A 21,008-nucleotide genomic window follows, 5' to 3' on the forward strand; every position below is an offset into this window, starting at 1 on the left:
TTTTTTTTTTAAGATTTTTATTTATTTGCGAGAGAGAGAATGAGAGACAGAGAGCATGAGAGGGAGGAGGGTCAGAGGGAGAAGCAGACTCCCTGCTGAGCAGGGAGCCTGATGTGGGACTCGATCCCGGGACTCCAGGATCATGACCTGAGCCGAAGGCAGTCGCTTAACCAACTGAGCCACCCAGGCGCCCTAGTTTCTTTTTCTTAGGATAATATTTTCAAGGTTGATCCATGTCATAGCATGTATCAGTACTTCATTTCTTTTTTATGGCTGAAGAATTTTCCATTGCATGGACATAGCATATTTTCTTCATCCAGTCATCAGCTAATGGACACGTGTATTGTTTCCACTCCCTGGCCCTTACACGTGGCCTTTTTATTCAATACCACACTGTGAACGTCTTTATATGAAGTTACTGTATATTCATACATCATTCTTATTGGTTCTAAATTTTTTTCATTGTGCTACTATATAATAATTTGCTTAATCAATTTCATATTGTTGCATATTTATGTTATTTCCATAGTTTCTGTATTACAGTTGATATTTTGATAAGCATATACCTGATGATTTCCTAAGGATAAGTTCCTAGAAATGCAGTTATTTTTGGGGGGGTATTTTTTAATTGAGATAAAATATACATACAGTGAAATGCATAAACCTTATGTGTACTGTTCAGTGCGTTTTGATCCCTGTAACCAATGTGCCCTATAAAAATATAGAATTTGTCCATCACTTCAGAAAATTTTGTTGTGCCCCATTCCAGTCATTTCCTATATCTCCTAGACATTCAGTGTTCTGATTTCTGTCACCTTAGCTTAGCTTTCTCTGTTCTTGAACTTCATATAAATCCTCCAGAATGTGCTCCTTGGTATCTGGCTTCTTTCATCCAGCATGTCTGTGAGAATCATTCATGTTGTTGCATAGAGCAGTAATTCTTTTTTGTTGCTGAGCAGTATTCCATTGTGTGAATATACCACAATTTGTTTATTCATTCTTCTGATCATAGACAGGTGGGATGGACATATTGGGTTGTTTCCAATTTGGGGCAATGATTAATAAAATGGCTATAAATATTTTTGTACTAGTCTTCTTATGGGCATGTGATTTAACTTATCTTGGGTAAATACCTAGGAATGCTTGTACCATTTCACACTTCCCATCAGCAGTGTATGAGAGTTCCAGTTGCTCCATACTTTCTCAACATTTGGTAATCCCAGTCTTTTCAATTTTAGCCATTTTAAGGTGTAAAGTGGTATCTTATTGTGGCTTCATTTTGCATTTCCCTCATGACCAATGATGTAGAACACCTTTTCTTGTGCTTAGTTCCCACTTATCTGCCTGCTTTTGTAAAGTGTCTAATAAAAAGGTCTTTTGCCTGTTTTTTATTGATACTTTGGGTGTATTATTGATTTGTAGATTTTCTTTGGCTATACTGGGTATGAATTCTTATATATATACATATATAAAATAATATTTACAATATATATAGCAAATAACAATATGTATAGCAAGTATCTTCTCCCAGTACATGGCTCATTCCAATAAGTAGGTGTCTTTTGATGAGTAAAAGTTTCTGATTTTGTTGGAAGTCTAGCTGTTTGGTTTTTTTCTTTAATAGTTAGTGCTCTTTCTGTCCTGAGAAGTCTTTGCCTATTTCAGGGTCACAAAGATATTCCTCCTGTATTTTTGTGCAAGACTAAAATTGAGTGTAGGGGCTCCTGGGTGGCTCAGTTGTTGAGCGTCTGCCTTCGGCTCAGGTCATGACCCCAGGGTCCTGGGATTGAGCCCCACATCGGGATCCCTGTTTGTCAGGAAGCCTGCTTCTCCCTCTCCCACTCCCCCTGCTTGTGTTCCCTCTCTCGCGGTGTCTCTGTCTGTCAAATACATAAATAAAATCTTTAAAAAAAAAAATAAAATAAAATTGAGTGTAGGACGGGTATATGTACATATAGGGAGAGAGAGAGATTAACTGGTTTATTTTAAGGAATTGGCTCAGACAATTGTGGAGGCTGGCAAGTCCAAAATTTGCAGATTAGGCATCATCTAGGGGAGAGATGATGTTGAAACTTGAGTCCAAAGACAGTCTGGTGGCAGAATCCTTTCCTTCAGGGAGGTCAGTCTTTTTTTCTATTAAGGCCTTAACTGATTGGATGCGACCCACCCATATTATCAAGGGCAATCTGCTTTGCTCAGTCTGCTGATTTAAATGTTAATCTCATTAAAAAAAATACCTTCACAGAAATACCTAGAATAATACTTGGTTCAATATCTGGGTACCATGGTTTAGCCAAGTTGACACATAATTAATGATCTCAAGAATGCACCTCTGCAGTTGCTACATTAAAGGCCTTTTTTAAATGAGATTTTTGATAGGTATTGCTAAATTGCTCTCTACGAAGACTATTATTTTCCACCTTCCCCACAGAATATGAGAGTGCCTGTTTTATCACACCCCAACCAACAGTGGATAATATTTTTTTTTGTCTTTCTAATCCAAAAATTGAAAATGATACATTGTGAGAATGAAGATTTTCATGTTCATTGGTGATTTGTATTTCTTGTGAATTTCCCGTTCTTTTTTTGGCTTGGGTGTTTATCCTTTTCTTATTTATTTGCTTTCTATTACCTCTTTTATTTTATTAACAAAAAAATTAGTTCTTTGTCTTAGATATTGTAGGTGTTTTCCCAGTTTATTGCTTACCTTTTTATCTTTTGATTGATTTGCCATTTAGCAGTTTTGATTTCTAATGAATTTTTCTTTCCTTTATAGCCAGTCTTTTTATAGTTTTCCCATGTGCAGATTATATAAATAAGGACTGTTTTCTTGTATAATAAACAAATAGATAAACAATCTTTCCAAAGATATCCTTGAATTTTTTTTTTTTTTAAGATTTTATTTATTTATTTGACAGAGAGAGACAGCGAGAGAGGGAACACAAGCAGGGGGAGCGGGAGAGGGAGAAGCAGGCTTCCCACGGAACAGGGAGCCCAATGTAGGGCTTGATCCCAGGACCCTGGGATCATGACCTGAGCCGAAGGCAGACGCTTAATGACTGAGCCACCCAGGCGCCCCGATATCCTTGAATTTTTAAAAAATAAATTAAATTATACTTATGTGCTTTATTCAAGAAGTCTGGAACATTTATTAATTTTGGGTGGTGGGGATGTAGGTGTTTTATTATTCTTTGTGCTTCTCAGGAACTTTACAATTAAAAAGAGTACTAGCAAGAGAACTAGGTAATAAGTATTGAAAAGATTTCCATCCGACATGGTTAAAATAGATTATAAAAGCTTGGGCGTTTTAAAGGTGTAAGTTTGATTCTGGCAAGCATTTGGCCTCTAGAACTCATAGTTCTAGAGAGCCTCAGATTCTGTAGCAGTTTATTGTGGCGGATTAGTGTGAGAGGCCAGCAGCCTGAGTCGATCCTGGGTCTCTGCTCATCCCTGTGGAAGCACACATAAGCCACAGTGACCGTCCCCAGTGCACGGCCCTGGCCTGCCTCTCAGGAGAGACCATGTGGCTTCTCACAAATGATGACAGAGATTTGAGTATTGAAATAAAGATAAGGATATATGTTACATCCACTGTGCCTGTGCATCACTGAATCTGAGATTTTATGTGTTTCTTGTCCTTCTTAGGTTGCAGATGGGGCCAATGCAATTGTGCTGGGAACACTGGGAGACATTTCCTCTCCTCTTGCCATTATTGGTGGAAATTGTGCTCTGCAGGGTTTTGATCACGAAGGAAATGATCTCTTTTGGACGGTATAAGAACAAAACATTCTCTTAATCCTCTTAAACATTTTTACTTTTAATGTTCTTTATGCTTTGTTTGTTTTTTACCATTGACTATAATGAATAAGAAAAATGAAATAGAATCATATTTATAATTCTGTACATTAAAAAAAGAACATTTGTAATTTGAATAATACCCATTGGTGATTTGTGTAATCCTCTTTCATGTAGCTAATGTATTTGGATTAAGTGAAAAAAAGATGGCATATTAACGAGCTTTGGTTTTATTTTCAGGTTACTGGAGATAATGTTCATTCCTTGGCCTTATGTGACTTTGACGGTGATGGTAAGAAAGAGGTGTGTGGAGGAGGAGATACTTATCTTGCGTGTTCAGCTGAATAATTTTCCCATGACAATGACATTAGTGTTAAGAGAAGCGTTAGCTTCTCTTGGTTCATTTTGGTGCTCTCTTGCCTAAATGACAAGCTAACTGGCCTCATTTGTCTTTCTCCTCTTTTGAACAATAATCACTTGTGTTTGTCTAATACAAAGATCAAGGCCATGATGTTTCAGAGACAGGGCAGGGAGAGAGGGCAGAATGGTAGATGAGACCACAGCCATATTCACAATCTTACAACTCACTTCTGATGCTTTGAAACCAACATTTTCAGGAATCGAAAAGTTTTATTTTTTTAATAATTTTTTTAAAAGATTTATTTATTTATTTGACAGAGAGATAGAAGCACAAGTAGGCAGAGAGGCAGGCAGAGGGAGAGGGAGAAGCAGGCTCTCTGCTGAGCAGGGATCCTAATGTGGGACTCGATCCCAGGACCCTGGGATCATGACCTGAGCTGAAGGCAGCCGGTTAACTGACTGAACCACCTGGGCACCCCAGGAATCGAAAAGTTTTAGAGATGGGCTCTTAGCCTTTGAAATTATTGTGATGGCCCCTCTAGGAATCAGCTTCTTTCTTTAAAGATTTTATTTATTTATTTGACAGAGACACAACGAGAGCGGGAACACAAGCAGGGGGAGTGGGAGAGGGAGAAGCAGGCTTTCCGCTGAGCAGGGAGTCCGATGCGGGGCTCGATCCCAGGACCCTGGGATCATGACCTGAGGCGAAGGCAGACGCTTAATGACTGAGCCACCCAGGCACCCCTAGGAATCAGCTTCTTGAGCAGCCCACCAAGTGCTGTGTCAGGTGCCGACTTACCTGTCTCTTGTCCATGGCTACTGGTCTCTGGCTTCCATCCGCAGGCAGAGAAGGGCACTGAGCCAGGGAGCGTTTTCAGCTGCTTGGTGGAAGGACATATTCTGGCACGATGTGCAGCCCGCACGCAAGGATAAAACCTTGTAGTGGCCACTTTTTCTTCACTAACTGAATCTGGGGACTTTCCCAATGGGAGGAAGCTTCCCGAGTACCAGATTCTTGGGAGATGGAAACTCTTGGGTGGCAGTAGCAGTGTATAAAGTGTCATGCAGTTTTTTGTCTTATCTCTGGGCATTCTGCTGGGTTCACTTGTTGAACTAACTATGCATGATTCTTTTCCCTTTCAGCTTCTTGTCGGGTCAGAGGATTTTGATATCCGAGTTTTTAAAGAAGACGAGATTGTGGCAGAAATGACAGAAACAGAGGTAAGAAGTGCCACGTCAGAGTCATGGTAACCTTGGGCAAGATTGATCAGCACCGTGAAATGTCACATCAGATGAGAGTGCTGGGACTTCTCACAGCCCAGACAGTTATGGGGTAAAAACTGGGGGGGGTTAAACAGAACTGCACATTACAGAGAAAGATGTGCTTCAAAATCCTGTATCAAGATATATTTTGAGAGTCAGCGGGGAGGAGGTGGTGGTGGCAGGGAAAAAAAAAGATATATTTTGAACAGACTGATTAAAAGAGAAAAATTATGGAGTACATAAAGGCATTTCTTTTAATGAGTTAATGCATATTGATAATATAATAACACTAATAATGGTAACCATTTATTGTGCACTGAATAGATGCCAGATACTGTTCTAAGTGCTTTATGTGAATAAATTCATTTAACCCTACAACAGCCCTATTAGGAAGATATTATTATTATTATTCCTCTTTACTGATGAGGAAACTGGTGTAAAGTTTCTTTGTTAAATTACTCACACACGGTCATAGCTATGAAGTGGTGTGGTCAGGATTTGAACTTTGCCTTGTCTGCCTCCTCCTCATCATGTATATTAAATGGGATTGAGTGAAGTACACAAACAAGATTTCTGTAACTTTTCTTCTTCATTCAAATTAAGTACTTCTTAGGCACATTTCTGTCTGTAAACTTAAAATCACATGTTGGAGAACTTGGCTTGTTTCTCCGTGATTAGAATTAGTCATGGGGTACCTGGGTGGCTCAGTCATTAAGTGTCTGCCTTCGCCTCAGGTCATGATCCCAGAGTCCTGGGATCAAGCCCCACATTGGGCTCCCTGCTCAGCAGGAAGCCTGCTTCTCCCTCTCCCACTCCCCCTGCTTGTGTTCCCTCTCTTGCTGTCTCTCTCTGTTAAATAAATAAATAATGTCTTTAAAAAAAAGAAAAAGAATTACTCATGTAATAGAACCTGGGATGTTGCTGAAAGAGTTTAAACTTCATTTGTCTATAGATTGCCCTCATCCACTGTAGTTTTAGCATTCTTAGGATATTTATTTGCTGCTGGTTCTCCAGGATTGGGCAAGGTGGAAACAGAAAAATGAATTAGGATATTCTGAAGGAAGAAAGGAGAAGAGGATAAAGGAGCAGTGGCTCGTGAACATTCTAAAGGGGTAGCAAACACAACAGAAGGGAGTCTGAGCCATCAGGATGCTGGGATCCTGCAAAATTTATTCAGGTCGTGTCTGAGAGTCCAGATCAGAAAGCTTGAGGGCACTGGCCTCAGAACCCATCCTAGCCACTTGTCCGTGCCACTTGCCACTTACAGAAGCTGTGTAGGAAAGTCAGGCTTCTGTTCCACTAACTACAAAAAAAGACCAAAAAGCAGAACTTGCATATTGATATACAAAGTGTTATCCTTGATTTAGCTAATTTATCTTTATCCTATAGCGAGGATCATAGATTTTTACTTAGTTATACTGTGCTTTTTATATATTCACAGTTATTTTAATTGTAAGCTGATAGTTGTAGGTAGAGAAAATTAATGACCCTAATGAAGGCTAAGGGGTTCTGTTTAAGTGTCCGTGCTTAACGTGTGATTTTTTTTGGAGAGTGTCCTTAGCTTTCATTAGGTTCTTAAAGGGGTTTGCTACTCCCTCCTTACCCCCTTCAAAAAAATGCCAACTTACGAATCAGTGGTCTGTAGGTGCTGTGTCCTGCATTATTGTTTTTCTTTCATTCAAATTGGTAGTAAATTTTTCCAATTTGGTGGGTTTTTCTTTCATTCAAATTGGTAGTAAATTTTTCCAATTTGGTGGGAATTATTCAGATTTTGTTGGATTTCTGTTTATTGTCAATGCTAGATGTGAGGAGGCTACATTCTTTGAAACATCTTTTTCCTAAATCCTAGACAAGGACAGGAGACCATGAAATAGAGGTAGGGACTTGAGCTGACTGTTGGGCCTCTGGTCCCTGGTCCAACAAAAGAGAGAAACTAGTGAACTAATTAATGAAGGACGAAGGGACCTACAGAATTTGGGGCTAAGTTTATGAAAATCTGAACTTTATAAATCAGGGCCATTTTCCTGTCCTTTTGGTTTGATTTTGCTCCTAGCTCAAATGTCATTTCACAGATCAGCAAAATTATAATTCGTTTGGCAGTTGAACAGTACTGACTATTGCCAAAAGAATGCCTTGAGCTAAATAATTCTGGAATCCTACACAGCACTTTGCATTCAGAGTTAAGTGAAGTGGGTGGTTTTGTAGAAAAGCTGTAGGTGTAGAGGAAATTATATAACTATTCTCTGCTTTATACACTTTATTTCTTAATATCTCTTGTATTCGTGTCACAATTAGAAAGTAGATCTGCAAGAGCATAGATATCATTAAGCTTTGGTTTTAACTTTAAAGGATAATTTTGTTCAGTATCTAAAATTTTATCCCTTTAAATAAAGGTGTTAAATCCTCAAACAGTCCTATAAATATTTCTGTATGATATTCACATTCTGTATATTGGGTACATACATACACAAATCCATGTGCTTGGGTTTGTAACTTTTCAAAGAATTATGTTTTCTTCTAAAAAACATCTTTCATCTAGCAAGCAATAAATTATGTCATAGGAAGAAAAGCGTGTACATAAAGGATATTCAGTTGTGAGTTTTACAAGTCTTTACAATTTAGACTGTAGGATATTAAAACATTTTTTGAGTTAGTGTTTATAACAGTGTCTGTTGTACATTTTCTGTATCTTACATACTCACTTTATTTCATCCTTAATCACTCAATTTTGTTTTTTTAAAAATAATTTGCTGAAACTTGCCACGTAAGTTTGATCTAAAACAGCAAACTTTGTGAGTTTATTTAATTCTGATTACCCAACTCTGAAATAGATGACATGGATCATAGAGAAGAGGAATACATTCCCCTCTAACAGATTTAAATCTAATTTTAACACACTTGGTAGCAAGGCATGCAATTTTATGAAGCCGTACTTCGCATCAAATTGAACCTTAATGGGAAGATGTTGTGTTTTTATGTGTTATTTCTTGCAGATAATCACCTCTCTTTGCCCCATGTATGGCAGTCGATTTGGTTATGCCCTTTCCAATGGCACAGTTGGAGTTTACGACAAAACAGCCCGATACTGGAGAATTAAAGTTAGTGTAATTCAGCCTCCAATATTCAGGGATTTTATACTTATTGAAAGACTTCTGGACTAATTACTGAAATTCTTTTTCAGTCCAAAAATCATGCCATGAGCATTCACGCTTTCGACCTTAATTCTGATGGAGTGTGTGAACTGATAACTGGTTGGTCCAATGGGAAGGTAAGTTGAAATACAGAGTCCAGGTATAATTCAGAGACTGTCTGAGATAGACAGGCTGCACAACTCAGAAGCAGTAACACAAGAATATAAACTTGTCTTCCTTGGCTGTGCTTTCAAAGTTAACTTCATAATCTTTGCACATTTTTTCTTCCTGCCATAGGATCAGTACTACAAGTGAATGAGTGTCCTTTTGGTCTTAAAAGCCTGATGTGGGAGAAAAATCTTTGGGAAGATCTTTCTAAATCTGTTCCTTGAAGAAATGAGAATCAGTTTAATCAGGTTGATCATAGATGTAGGACCATAAAAAAAGGAATTTTAATAAGCAAATAATGAACTGTTTGTATAGCTCTTCTCTAATAAATCTTTAAGACTGACTGAAAACTTAGAGTTAATGGGAAGAATCATGTTATCATATTGTTTTCCCAGCCATAAAATTCAAAATACAATCTTCTTGCTTTCTTTCCTTTTTTAAGTTCAAATCAGAATTTTCTGCAGACTTCTGGCAAGTCAGGATTGTCTTGTTAGAAACTAAGTAGCTGCCAGATCTCCATGGGTACCATTTGCCCTAGCTTTCTTGCGTGACAGTGCTGGATTGCCTGAAGGAGATCAGCTAATTCCTGCCTTTTCTTCTTTGGTTTTTCTTTGCTTTTGGCCAGGACCTTGTAACCTTCCTCTGGTGTTGTGTGAAGAACAGGTTCTATAGAACTGTTGTGTTGGTTCCTGCTTCTTTACCTGGTTTTGTCTTTGGCGTGGGCATTAAAAATGATAAGGGAAGGGGCGCCTGGGTGGCTCAGATGGTTAAGCGTCTGCCTTTGGCTCAGGTCATGATCCTAGGGTCCTGGGATCGAGTCCCGCATTGGGCTCCCTGCTAGGCGGGGAGCCTGCTTCTCCCTCTGCCTCTCTCTCTCTCTCTCACTCTCATGAATAAATAAATAAAACATTTAAAAAAAAATGATAAGGGAAGACTGGGGTGCCAGGGTGGCTCAGTTGGTTGCATCTGACTCTTGATTTCAGCTCAGGTGATCATGTCAGGATCATGGGATTGAGCCCCGCATCCAGGTTTTGCACTCAGTGGGGCATCTGCTTGAGATTGTCTCTCTCTCCCTCTCCCTCTGTCCCTCCCACTGCACATAGTTTCTCTCTTTCTCTTGCAAATAAATAAATCTTTTAAAATAAAAAACAAAAAATTATAAGGGAAGATTGTGTTCTTTAGTAAGAAACATGAAAATTGTTTTTATTTATTTATTTATTTATTTTTAAAGATTTTATTTATTTATTTGATGGAGAGAGACACAGCGAGAGCAGGAACACAAGCGGGGGGAGTGGGAGAAGGAGAAGCAGGCTTCCCGCGGAGCAGGGAGCCTGATGCGGGGCTCGACCCCAGGACCCTGGGATCATGACCTGAGCCGAAGGCAGACGCTTAACGACTGAGCCACCCAGGCGCCCCAAGAAACATGAAAATTGTAAAATGGACCGTATTCTGGGGGAATATAAATATAAATTATAAATATAAATTAAATTACTATGATTGAGTCAAGAATTAAAAAACTAGACTTGAGAAGTTAATCAAAAGTTACCTTAAAAATAAAAAGTTACCTACCAAATGTGACTCCGGACCTAGATGTTTTTAGAGTTAAATGCTTTCAAAATTTTAAGCAATTTCTATTATATAATCTGTTCCAGAACATAAAAAAAAATAAGAAAATTAACAGTTCATTATATGAGTAGAAAAACTGATATCTACACTTCACAGAAATAGCATACAAAAGGGAAATATACAGATCCAGCATGTGAATTTAGGTGCAGAAATACCAAATGAATGTAAGCAACCGATTAACTTTACCTTTAGTAGGTCGTTTGTTGAGTTGGAGGGCCATTCTCGGCTCCAGGGCAAAACCTCCATGTTGGATAAAGCAAAGAGCAGAATATCCAGAGAAATATGAATTTGTAGCCTTGCTTCGTTGTAAATGAACTCTTATTTGTAAAGTATTGTATAAATGCAGAAGTAAGTTCAGTTCAGTCTGAGTTAGAGGGTTATTATTTTTTTTAAGTAATCTCTACACTCAACATGGGGCTCGAACTCGGGACCACGAGATCAAGAGTTGCATGCTCCATGGACAAGCCAGCCAGGGGCCCTGAGAGTTAATGTGCTAAGGGCTTTGGTAAATACAGACCATTAATTACTTCACAAACTTCAGCAATGGTAATTATCAGGCTTACATGTTGTTGTTGAGAGCATGGATACTTGAATGTGACATTCTCCAGACAAGGGGTAGGAGCTAGTAGTAGGCTATGACCTAAATGACTTTATTTTGGTTGTGGTTGTTATGAAGTTTTGCCCAGAAGGATGTTCATGAACAGACAAAAATGGTGAATGGCACTGGCCATTGAAATGATTGCTCTACCAGATTTTCTATAGCTACCCTTTTATTGATAACACTTGTTCTTGCTTGAAACAAAAGTCATCATTTTAAGTGGTTATCCTTCATTGTTGTTTTTCAGGTTCATTTGTTTCTGATCATTCATTATTTGCCTTTCTTGGGAAGGGGAAACTCAGTGAGGATGGGAGGGCTCGCTGGGGTATCTCAATAGTTTTTACATGGAAGAGAGACTCTTAAACAGGGTTATTATAAAAGGTTATATGATGGAAGGTTGAGCTAGCTTGGTGTTTGGTGTTTTTCATACTTTAGATGTAAATATACGCATATATGATAAAGGTAACGTTTTTATGTAGAACTCACATTTCCTGTATACATCTATGTGCCAGACTCTGTTCTAAGTGCTTTATTTATTTATTTTTTAAAGATTTTATTTACTTATTTGACACAGAGAGAAAGACAGCGAGAGAGGGAACACAAGCAGGGGGAGAGGGAGAGGGAGAGGGAGAAGCAGGCCTCCCACTGAGCAGGGAGCCCGATGCGGGGCTCGATCCCAGGACCCTGCGATCATGACCTGAGCCGAAGGCAGATGCTTAACAACTGAGCCACCCAGGCGCCCCTGTTTTAAGTGCTTTAATGTGTTAACTTCATTCCAATCCTGTGGGGTGTAGGTATAGTTATTTTCTTCAGGTTCTTGTTCTTTTTTTTTTTTTTAAGATTTTTTATTTATTTGCGAGAGAGAGAATGAGAGAGAGCATGAGAGGGAGGAGGGTCAGAGGGAGAAGCAGACTCCCTGCTGAGCAGGGAGCCTGATGCGGGACTCGATCCCGGGACTCCGGGATCATGACCTGAGCCGAAGGCAGTCGCTTAACCAACTGAGCCACCCAGGCGCCCTTCAGGTTCTTGTTCTTGACCCTCAGATGAAGTGACCAAGCAGGGAGTGGATAAGAGGCTTTCCTAAGATCCCAAAGATAGTAAGTGGCAGAGCTGGAATCTGAACCCAGACATTTTGGACTTGCCCTATTCTCTGTATATGAACTGGCAACCCATTTCTCCAAATGACATTATGTAAAGGCCAGTAGTAAAACAGCTTTTATTTAAAAAGAAGAAAGTCTAGCTGGTTGTGGCCCCTTATGGTCCCCTTAGCCCCAGGTGTCATAGGTGTCTCCTGAGAAGCCATGGGGCTCCATGGAGCACTCTTTTTTTTTTTTTTAAAGATTTTATTTATTTATTTGGGAGAGAGAATGAGAGAGAGAGAGCATGAGAGGGGGGAGGGTCAGAGGGAGAAGCAGACTCCCTGCCGAGCAGGGAGCCCGATGCGGGACTCGATCCCGGGACTCCAGGATCATGACCTGAGCTGAAGGCAGTCGCTTAACCAACTGAGCCACTCAGGCGCCCTACGTGGAGCACTCTTGAAAACTGCTAGACTAGCTGACTTTTAGAGCTGATTCTGACTTTAAAATTTTGTTTTTTTTTTTTAATTACAGCATAAGCTATTTTTCAAGTTCTTATTTTTAGGTTGATGCTCGAAGTGACCGAACTGGGGAGGTTATCTTTAAAGACAACTTTTCTTCTGCAATTGCTGGTGTGCTGGAGGGAGATTACCTGATGGATGGCCACACACAGCTCATCTGCTGCGCAGTGGACGGTGAAAGTAAATTGGGATGGGAAAAATCCTTGAAAAATCAGATTTTCAATTTGATTGGGTCAGTATACCAGGAAATTTCACTATAAAGTGTTTGTATGGATATCCTCGCATCCTAATAAAGTCACCTTGTTGGGGGGGATGAGAACTTAGGTTTTTGGTTTTTAAGAACAGACAGTTGATGATTTAAAAGTAGGGCTGGCTATGCCGGGGTATTCTTCCATGTGGTGAGGGTTTTTTTCCTGTTGCGCAGTCCGGGGCTACCTGCCAGGCACAGCGGAGATGAGAGGGAACCTCATGGACACCAGTGTAGAGCAGGACCTGATCCGAGAGCTGAGTCAGAAAAAACAGAATCTGTTGCTGGAACTCCGCAACTATGAGGAAAACGCCAAGGTAGGTCCTCATGGAAATGGAAATTTTCCTTAGGGGAAGTGGGAGTCTGGAGGGGTGGGAATGGCAAATGTGAAGGAAGACTGAGTGTCAGCCCCTCCTGCCCACTGGCGGAAGCACGGATTGCTTTGGCCTTTTTGCCAGGGTCAGAGGGGAGAGGGCACGTATCCTTTAATCTGGAAATCCCACTTCCATGCAGCTGAACTATAGAAATATTTGCACACGTGTTCAAGGACATTTACGGTAGCACTGTTTGTGGTAGTGAACAGTTGGAAGCAACTGAAGGGTTGATCAGTAGTAAGGAGTGTGCTGGAGGATATGAAGCAGCTCAGGAGAATGAGGCGTATGTAGTTGGACTGATATGGAAGGATATCTGTGGCCTTACTGAGTGAAAAAATGCAAGAACAATATGTATAGAGTATCTCTTACCTTTTTCAAAAACAAATAACAAAAGTTGACAACCACAAAACCTCTGTGTGTGTGTGTGTGTGTGTGTGTGTGTGTGTGTAGGTAGCAAGCTGGCTGGAGGATGAGCTGGGAGGTGGGACTTTAATTTGTCTTGTCATGGGAAATTGTATTTGAATTTATTATTAAGTGAATTAATTTTGCTAGTTTAAAAGAATAACCCCAGGGGTGCCTGGGTGGCTCAGTTGTTAAGCGTCTGCCTTCGGCTCAGGTCACGATCCCAGGGTCCTGGGACCGAGCCCTGCGTCGGGCTCCCTGCTCAGCGGGAGGCCTGCTTCTCCCTCTCCCACTCCCCCTACTTGTGTTCCCTCTCTCATTGTCTTTCTCTGTCAAATAAATAAATAAAATCTTTAAAAAAAATAAAAATAAAAGAACAACCCCCAAACTATAAAAGGCATGGTGGGGTACGGTGAACCTGAACCACAGAAGGGGACAGGGAATTTTTCCCTTGGGAAGAGGCTGGGTAGAGAAAGGGAGTGATAATGAGGTGAGCCCTCTGAATTCTAAAGAATCAGATTAATATCAGATGGTTGGGAGTCAATCTTTTGAAGCCGAATAACCATATTATTTAAAATTGACATGAGTTCACTGCTTTGGTGACTGAGTTGGAAGTGGGGGCATGTTTCACAGGCTGAACTGAGCAGTCCACAGAGTGAGGCTGATGGACCTCGGGGTATCATCCCAGCCAATACCAAGCTGCACACCGCCCTCTCGGTCAATCTGGGGCATGAGACCCAGGCTGCTCATGCGGAATTGTGTATTTCCACCTCTAACGGTAAGAAATTATTTATAGCTGGTGTCCATGGATACCTTTGCCATCTTGGAGTGGTTCTTGAACTGCTGTTTTCTTTCTTCTCTGTAGACACCATCATCCGAGCTGTATTGATTTTTGCTGAGGGAATTTTTCTAGGTGAAAGCCATGTGGTACACCCCAGCATTCACAACCTTTCCAGCTCCATCCGCATCCCAATTACACCTCCCAAAGATGTCCCTGTGGATCTGCACTTGAAAACCTTCGTGGGTTACAGAAGCAGGTGACTCTTTGCAATCACAGTTCATTTCTAGCCAGCACTTAGAGGAGGGCAAATGGGTACATTTTCTGTTGTGCCATGGATTTTGGGGGGGCCAGAGGAGCCATTTGATGGTTCTACCCACCCAGGCAAGATTTCCCATGACCTTTCCTTCCCTTATTTGAAATCTTTCAAAAATAAAAAAGGGCATTTTATACCCTTGGTGCATGTCTGTGTGTATGTATAAGACTCATGTTCTCGCTAATCCCAAACCCCATTACTGTAGTAGTACTTAACTCTCAAGGTTTTTGGGTTTTTCTCCTTCAGTGAAACCCGTAAATAACTCGATGACCCAGTAGTGACTTCATAGTTATTTTCTGGGCCTTGCATTTTGAAATAATATTCCACGCAACCCATTTCTCTTCTTGTGCTCCGTTGGTTGACCATAGCACCCAGTTTCATGTGTTTGAACTGACAAGACAGCTTCCCCGCTTCTCCATGTATGCGCTGACCAGCCCTGACCCTGCCAGAGAGCCACTCAGCTATGTCAACTTTGTCATTGCAGAACGGGCACAGAGGGTGAGTGTCAGGCTTTTCTCTCTCAATGTTTTTGCACTTTAGAACCCTTTGGATGTTCTTTCATAGGAGGGGGAAATGACATGAATGAGTTATTTGGTAGCAGTAATTATGACATGAAAGAGGTAGGTAGTTTGGCGCTGGCTTATAACCTGTGATGAAAACACTGCTAGAATACCTCCTCTCACTTTGAAAAAACACATACCTTATTTACTTGAGCAATCCTTAGTTACAGGTAAATTCTCACCAGCTTCGAATTCCTCTCTTTCTTTTGTCATGGTCTTGGTGTACTTGTCCTGACGCAGTGTTCTAGGAGGAACCCGCTTCAGAATGGAAAGAGAGTGGGAGTTGGAGCTGGGAACATTTTGGGTTCAGATGCTACCTTAACTAATTAAATTCTTTGTGATATTCTTAGTGCTGTCAGCTCTCACCAGTCTGGGCCTCAATGCCCTTATCTGTAAGGGAGGAGGGTTCCACCTCACAGGGGGCCCCTGCAGATTACAAACTTGGTGTGACAGTACCTTATACAGGGTAAGAGACTAATACTAGTGGCCTTTAACCTTGGCTGGACTTGAGAAATCTCAGGGAGGTTTGTAGTCACGTAGATTCTAATGTAGATTCTTACGTGGACCTTGTGCTGCTATCCGTGTAAGTACTGCTCTTGTTACGAATATTAAAACTTACTTTTTACTTATTGTGTGGGTGTATCTCTGTGTCTGTCTCTCATGCGTTTGCATGCATACTTCATTTTAAATTTTGTTTAAAGGATGGAATGGAATAGTTTGTCCAGGATATAGCCACAGAAGAGCTATTGTATAAACAGACTTAGCATCATACCCGAAGCGTTCCTACATTCCATATAAGATTATGTCTACACTGAAAATGCTCTAAAGTCATGCATGCTGTGGGGCCAGACATTATGAATGTTACTTAAGATCATGTATGGGGTGGGAAAAAGGAGTGTGATTAGTGTGTTCTTGGTGGGAGGGGGTGTGAAGTATAATTCTTTTTTTTTTTTTAATCAAGCAATAAATCTAGAAAGAAGGGTAATTCTTAAGAATGACTGTCCTTTAAAAATGGAAGTTCATTTCATCCTATTAATTTTTAAGGTTGTTATATGGCTCAACCAGAACTTCCTGTTACCAGAAGACACTAACATTCAAAATGCTCCATTTCAAGTGTGTTTCACTTCCTTACGGAACGGTGGCCAGCTGTATATAAAGATAAAGCTTAGTGGAGAGGTAACGTTTACTGTCACGGGCATAGATTTCTTATGGACTGTTGACCATTCAGTGCAAGGTAAGGTGGGTGGCACCAGTCTCAAGGTTGTAAAACCATGTGTTTCAATGTAGTCTGTTATTGTTAATTGTTTTAGACACTGGGGTGTAATCTAGAATGGTGGTGTTCTGTCTTCCTCCTTTCAGCCCTTCCTTGTCTAAGTTGGGAAGAGATGGGAATACAGAGGTGAACAAAAACATTTTCAATGTTTGAATGATTTTGTTGTTCAGTTTACAAGGCCAGATGATTGATCTTTTAGCCGGCTGCTAGAAGTGTGACTCACCTGGTTTGTAATTTCCTCCAGGGCTAACCCCTGTCTTATTTACCGCAACATTTAGGTTCAGTAAATATGTTGAATATGGGGAAATTCTGATACTGTTTCAGCTGGGTTTGTCTTTAGCATTGAGGATGCTAAGCTCGTCTCTTTTTTTTCCCCTGGATAGATCACTGTAAATACTGATGATATTGATTTGGCTGGTGATATCATCCAGTCGATGGCATCATTTTTTGCTGTTGAAGACCTTCAAGTAGAAGCAGATTTCCCTGTCTACTTTGAGGAATTACGAAAGGTGCTAGTTAAGGTGAGGTCACCCACTGGATGCATTTGTGAGAATGTGGTAGTGTCATAATATTTGAAATGTTTCTCTTAGGAGATGAATGATACCCCAAACGTGTGTATGTTATAATGACAGTCACGTTTTAAAGAATTTTTGAGAATTGTTAAACTTCAGCTAGTTTTATTTTATTTTTTTTATTGTTATTTATTTATTTTTTTAAAGATTATTTATTTATTTATTTGACAGGGAGACAGTGAGAGCAGGAACACAAGCAGGGGGAGTGGGAAAGGGAGAAGCAGGCCTCCCGCCGATCAGGGAGCCCGATGCGGGGCTCGATTCCAGGACCCTGGGATCATGACCTGAGCCGAAGGCAGACGCTTAACGACTGAGCCACCCAGGCGCCCCCTTCAACTAGTTGTAGAGGGCTCACTAGTTAGAGGATTTCTTTTATAAAAGTGAGCGGTTTAGCTCTAGACCACCCTGCTTTATTTGGTTTAGGGGAATACTTTTTAAAAATACGTCACGTTAACCTTTTCCTTTGCTAGCCCCTTCACTTATCTGTTGTAGTTACGTTGCTGTGTTGGTTCAGTGCTTTCCAACAACCCAAATTCAAAAGAAAAAAGCAAAGGATTGTGACTGGCCCTAAATCATAACCATATTCTTACCCCAGATCTCTAAAATATTATGTATGTTGCTAGGGCTCCCAGTGGTAAGACATGGAAAGATCCAGATGAAATGTCATCGTGCATGGTGGAGGCAGCGTAGACTAATTATTTCATTGATGAGGAAGTGAAACAGTGGGGGACAGTCGAGATGGTACAGGTAAATAGGGGAAAGAGAAGGGCCTCAGTGTATGGCAGAGAGTGTCTTCTCAATCTGACTAGTTTTCAACAAGTCTGTGAGGTCTTTTTAATTCCTGAGTGTTCACGGTCTTCAGGTGGATGAATATCATTCAGTGCATCAGAAGCTCAGTGCTGAGATGGCTGATCATTCTAACCTGATCCGAAGTTTGCTGGTCCGAGCTGAAGATGCTCGTCTGATGAGGAACATGTGAGTATTTACCAGGCTAGGACAGGTGCAAGGTTAAAAATATCAGTAATATGGAATAGTAACTCTCAAATGCTACCGGTAGGAGTGTAAATTGGTACAGTGACTTTGGAGAATAAATTGGCATTGTTAGTGAAGTTGGAAATGGGCATTCTCTATGACCCAGTAACTCTACTCCTGGTTTATAACCTAGAGAAACTTGTGTTGACATATAAACCAGGATATTTGTACAAGAATGTTCATAAGTATCCCAAAGTGGAAACAGACTAAACTGGCATCAACAATATAATGGCTGAACTATGGTATAATTGCCCAGTGGGCTATGACATGCAATGAGAATGCATCTGTCTCGATGACATGTGACAACATGGACAAATCTTAGAGGCATAATGGAGATTGAAAGGAGTAAGGCTCGAGAGAATGTGTACAAAATGCTTCCTTTTATATAGCTGGGAAACACAACACTAGAGTATATCATTTGGGAAGCATACCAAGATGAAGAATCTCTAAGGAAATGCAGGGAAGAGATTATCATCTAAGACAGTATTCTCTCTTAGGGCAGGAGGGACTGTGTTCAGAAAGAGCCTGTCGGGGAGCTTCAGGGATGTGGCAGTGTCCCGTTTCTGGGCCTGGTGTACAAACATTCGTTCTGTGAACTTTTCCGAATGTGTATTACATTTTACAGTAAAACCGTTAAAGATGTGCAGATGTAGCTTCTTGCAGAATTTATCTTGGCATTCAGAGTGACTGAGGTGGAGATAGTAAAATCAGTAACCAGTGGTAGATGAAGTTTCTGTGCCTACATTACAGGCAAGAGTTTGCCCGGGGCGGCAGCTTGTCTTTTTCCTGAAAGGCCTGAGTTATTAGCATATATTAAAATGGTGTTGCTCAGAAGTAAGTGATTTTTGAAATAATCATATTGTTGAAAATTTCAAACACATACAAAAGCAGATTAAGTAATACAGTGATTTCCTATATACTTGCCACCTGGCTTCAGTAGTCGTCACCTACTGGCCCCTCTGGTCTTTTTGCTGCGCTCACCTTCTTCCTCTCCCAGGCACTGGGCTAAATTTGGAAGCAAATTCTAGACATTATATCCTTTCAGCCATAAATATTCTGGATAGTGAGCCTTTAAAAAAAACAATAACCACATTATCACACTTAGGAAAAGAATTTCTTTTTTTTTTTTTAAAGATTTTATTTATTTATTTGACAGCGAGAGAGGGAACACAAGTGGAGGGGGCGGGAGAGGGAGAAGCAGACTCCCTGTTGAGCAGGGATCCCCATGCGGGACTCGATCCCAGGACCCTGGGATCATGACCTGAGCCGAAGGCAGATGCTTAACCAACTGAGCTACCCAGGCGTCCCAAGGCATGAATACTTCTTAAGCGGTGCTTTGTACTTCCATGAGGGAGCGTATAATGCCTGGCTGTGTCTTTCTATTCTATTATCAGTCATTGATGACCATTGCCTAGATCTATTATTTCTTTTGGAGTTTGCAAAAACAGTGATATTCTGTTACTTTCTCTTCATTTTTTAGCTAAAATACTTCTATAAAGCATAACCCTTATGGATTAATGACCATTTGGTTCCCTGAGGTATTGTTTGTAAGGAAAGACAGATTATTTATCAGCTTTAAAATAATGAGTAGGGGGTGCCTGGGTGGCCCAGTCGGTTGAACATCCAACTCTTGATCTGAGTTCAGGGGTTTTTTTTCTTTAAGATTTTATTTATTTATTTGAGAGAAAGAGAGGGAGAGAGAGACAGAGCGTGCGCACGTGAGCGGGGGGAGGGACAGAAGGAGAGGGAGAAGCAGGCTTCCCGCTGAGCAGGGAGCCCAACGTGGGGCTCGATCCCAGGACCCTGGGTTAGTGACCTTAGCTGAAGGCAGACACTTAACCGGCTGAGCCACCCAGGCGTCCCTGAACTCAGGTTTTGATCTCAGGGTTCAAGCCCCACATTGGGCTCCGTGCTGGGCATGGAGCCTACTTAAATAAAAGAAATATGTATTAATAATAATAATAAAATAATGAGTTGGTTCTCTAGCATCCTCCATGTTGACCAGTGAGATTTTTAATTCCTTATAAACTCGTATTTTAACATATGTAATGTACTTCAATCCATTTTTGTTATTCTGTATGATGGCTAAATTGTGCTGACTTTGGCCAGTGGAAACCTTTTCAGGTTGGCTACAGCTACCTTTGGACATAGCCAGTATTTCTGTTAGGTCCTTGTTTTCTTGTACAGGATGTTTTAGGCTTATCTGGTACATCCGTTCTGAATCAGGAATCAGCCATTTCTCTAAGGAGCCTTGGTTCTTTTTAGTGGGAAATGGTATTTAGAGATGATAGTTTGCACATTAGAGGTGCTCATTGCCATTAGGTTGGTTACTGTTTCTAGGACTTTTCAATGGATAGAGCCAGGAAATGTATGTATATTTTTAATGAGAGACGTATCGTGAGTTCATACTATTTCCATTTCAAATTTATGAATGTAGGCTCTTAGCTTTGATTTTAAAGCTGTATCTCTTCTTTCTTACATTGGAACTCATGGCTCTAACCAGTATCCACATGAGTACTTGCTAGAATAATACCAATATTACCATCAACAGTATGACTGCTGAAAACAGTAAAAACTTTTTTTCTAGTTTTTTTGTGTCTTTAGAGTATATTCCAGTGGGGATTTTTCGTCAAATTATTGTATTTGAAATAATTCCCCTCTTTTAGTTTTGCCACAAATTTGATATATACTTAGCTTCAATTGGTTCATTTTGCCTTTGGTCTTGTGGGAACTGACATTTTTTCCTTTTTGATTTAATTTTATTACAAATGTATTAAAACCCTTATGTGGTTCCAAAGTCAGCGCTATAAAACAATGTACAGAAAAGTCTAACTTCTAATTCCTGTTACCTTCATCCTGTTCCCTCCCTCTCACTATACATAACCAATCAAAATTTGAATACACACACACACACAC

The 21,008-nt window shown here is 40.4% G+C and overlaps 1 protein-coding gene across 1 annotated transcript in view; it reads left to right on the forward strand.

Moving 5' to 3' along the window:
• The first annotated feature begins 3,566 nt into the window (after window positions 1-3,566).
• BBS2 (Bardet-Biedl syndrome 2) overlaps window positions 3,567-21,008 on the forward strand; it is a 20,177-nt gene continuing 2,735 nt past the window's right edge. The window contains exons 1-13 of the mRNA XM_081806575.1: window positions 3,567-3,771; window positions 4,036-4,098; window positions 5,299-5,376; window positions 8,412-8,516; window positions 8,600-8,686; window positions 12,583-12,718; window positions 12,963-13,102; window positions 14,195-14,339; window positions 14,427-14,598; window positions 15,024-15,153; window positions 16,260-16,391; window positions 16,872-17,009; window positions 17,923-18,035. Of these exons, the coding sequence (XP_081662701.1) occupies window positions 5,362-5,376; window positions 8,412-8,516; window positions 8,600-8,686; window positions 12,583-12,718; window positions 12,963-13,102; window positions 14,195-14,339; window positions 14,427-14,598; window positions 15,024-15,153; window positions 16,260-16,391; window positions 16,872-17,009; window positions 17,923-18,035 (1,313 nt within the window). The 5' untranslated portion in view covers window positions 3,567-3,771; window positions 4,036-4,098; window positions 5,299-5,361. The remainder of the gene's footprint in view (window positions 3,772-4,035; window positions 4,099-5,298; window positions 5,377-8,411; window positions 8,517-8,599; window positions 8,687-12,582; window positions 12,719-12,962; window positions 13,103-14,194; window positions 14,340-14,426; window positions 14,599-15,023; window positions 15,154-16,259; window positions 16,392-16,871; window positions 17,010-17,922; window positions 18,036-21,008) is intronic.

This window comes from Leptonychotes weddellii, chromosome 16 (assembly GCF_054177405.1).
Source record: "Leptonychotes weddellii isolate Sample4059 chromosome 16, ASM5417740v2, whole genome shotgun sequence".
Lineage (NCBI taxonomy): Eukaryota > Metazoa > Chordata > Mammalia > Carnivora > Phocidae > Leptonychotes > Leptonychotes weddellii.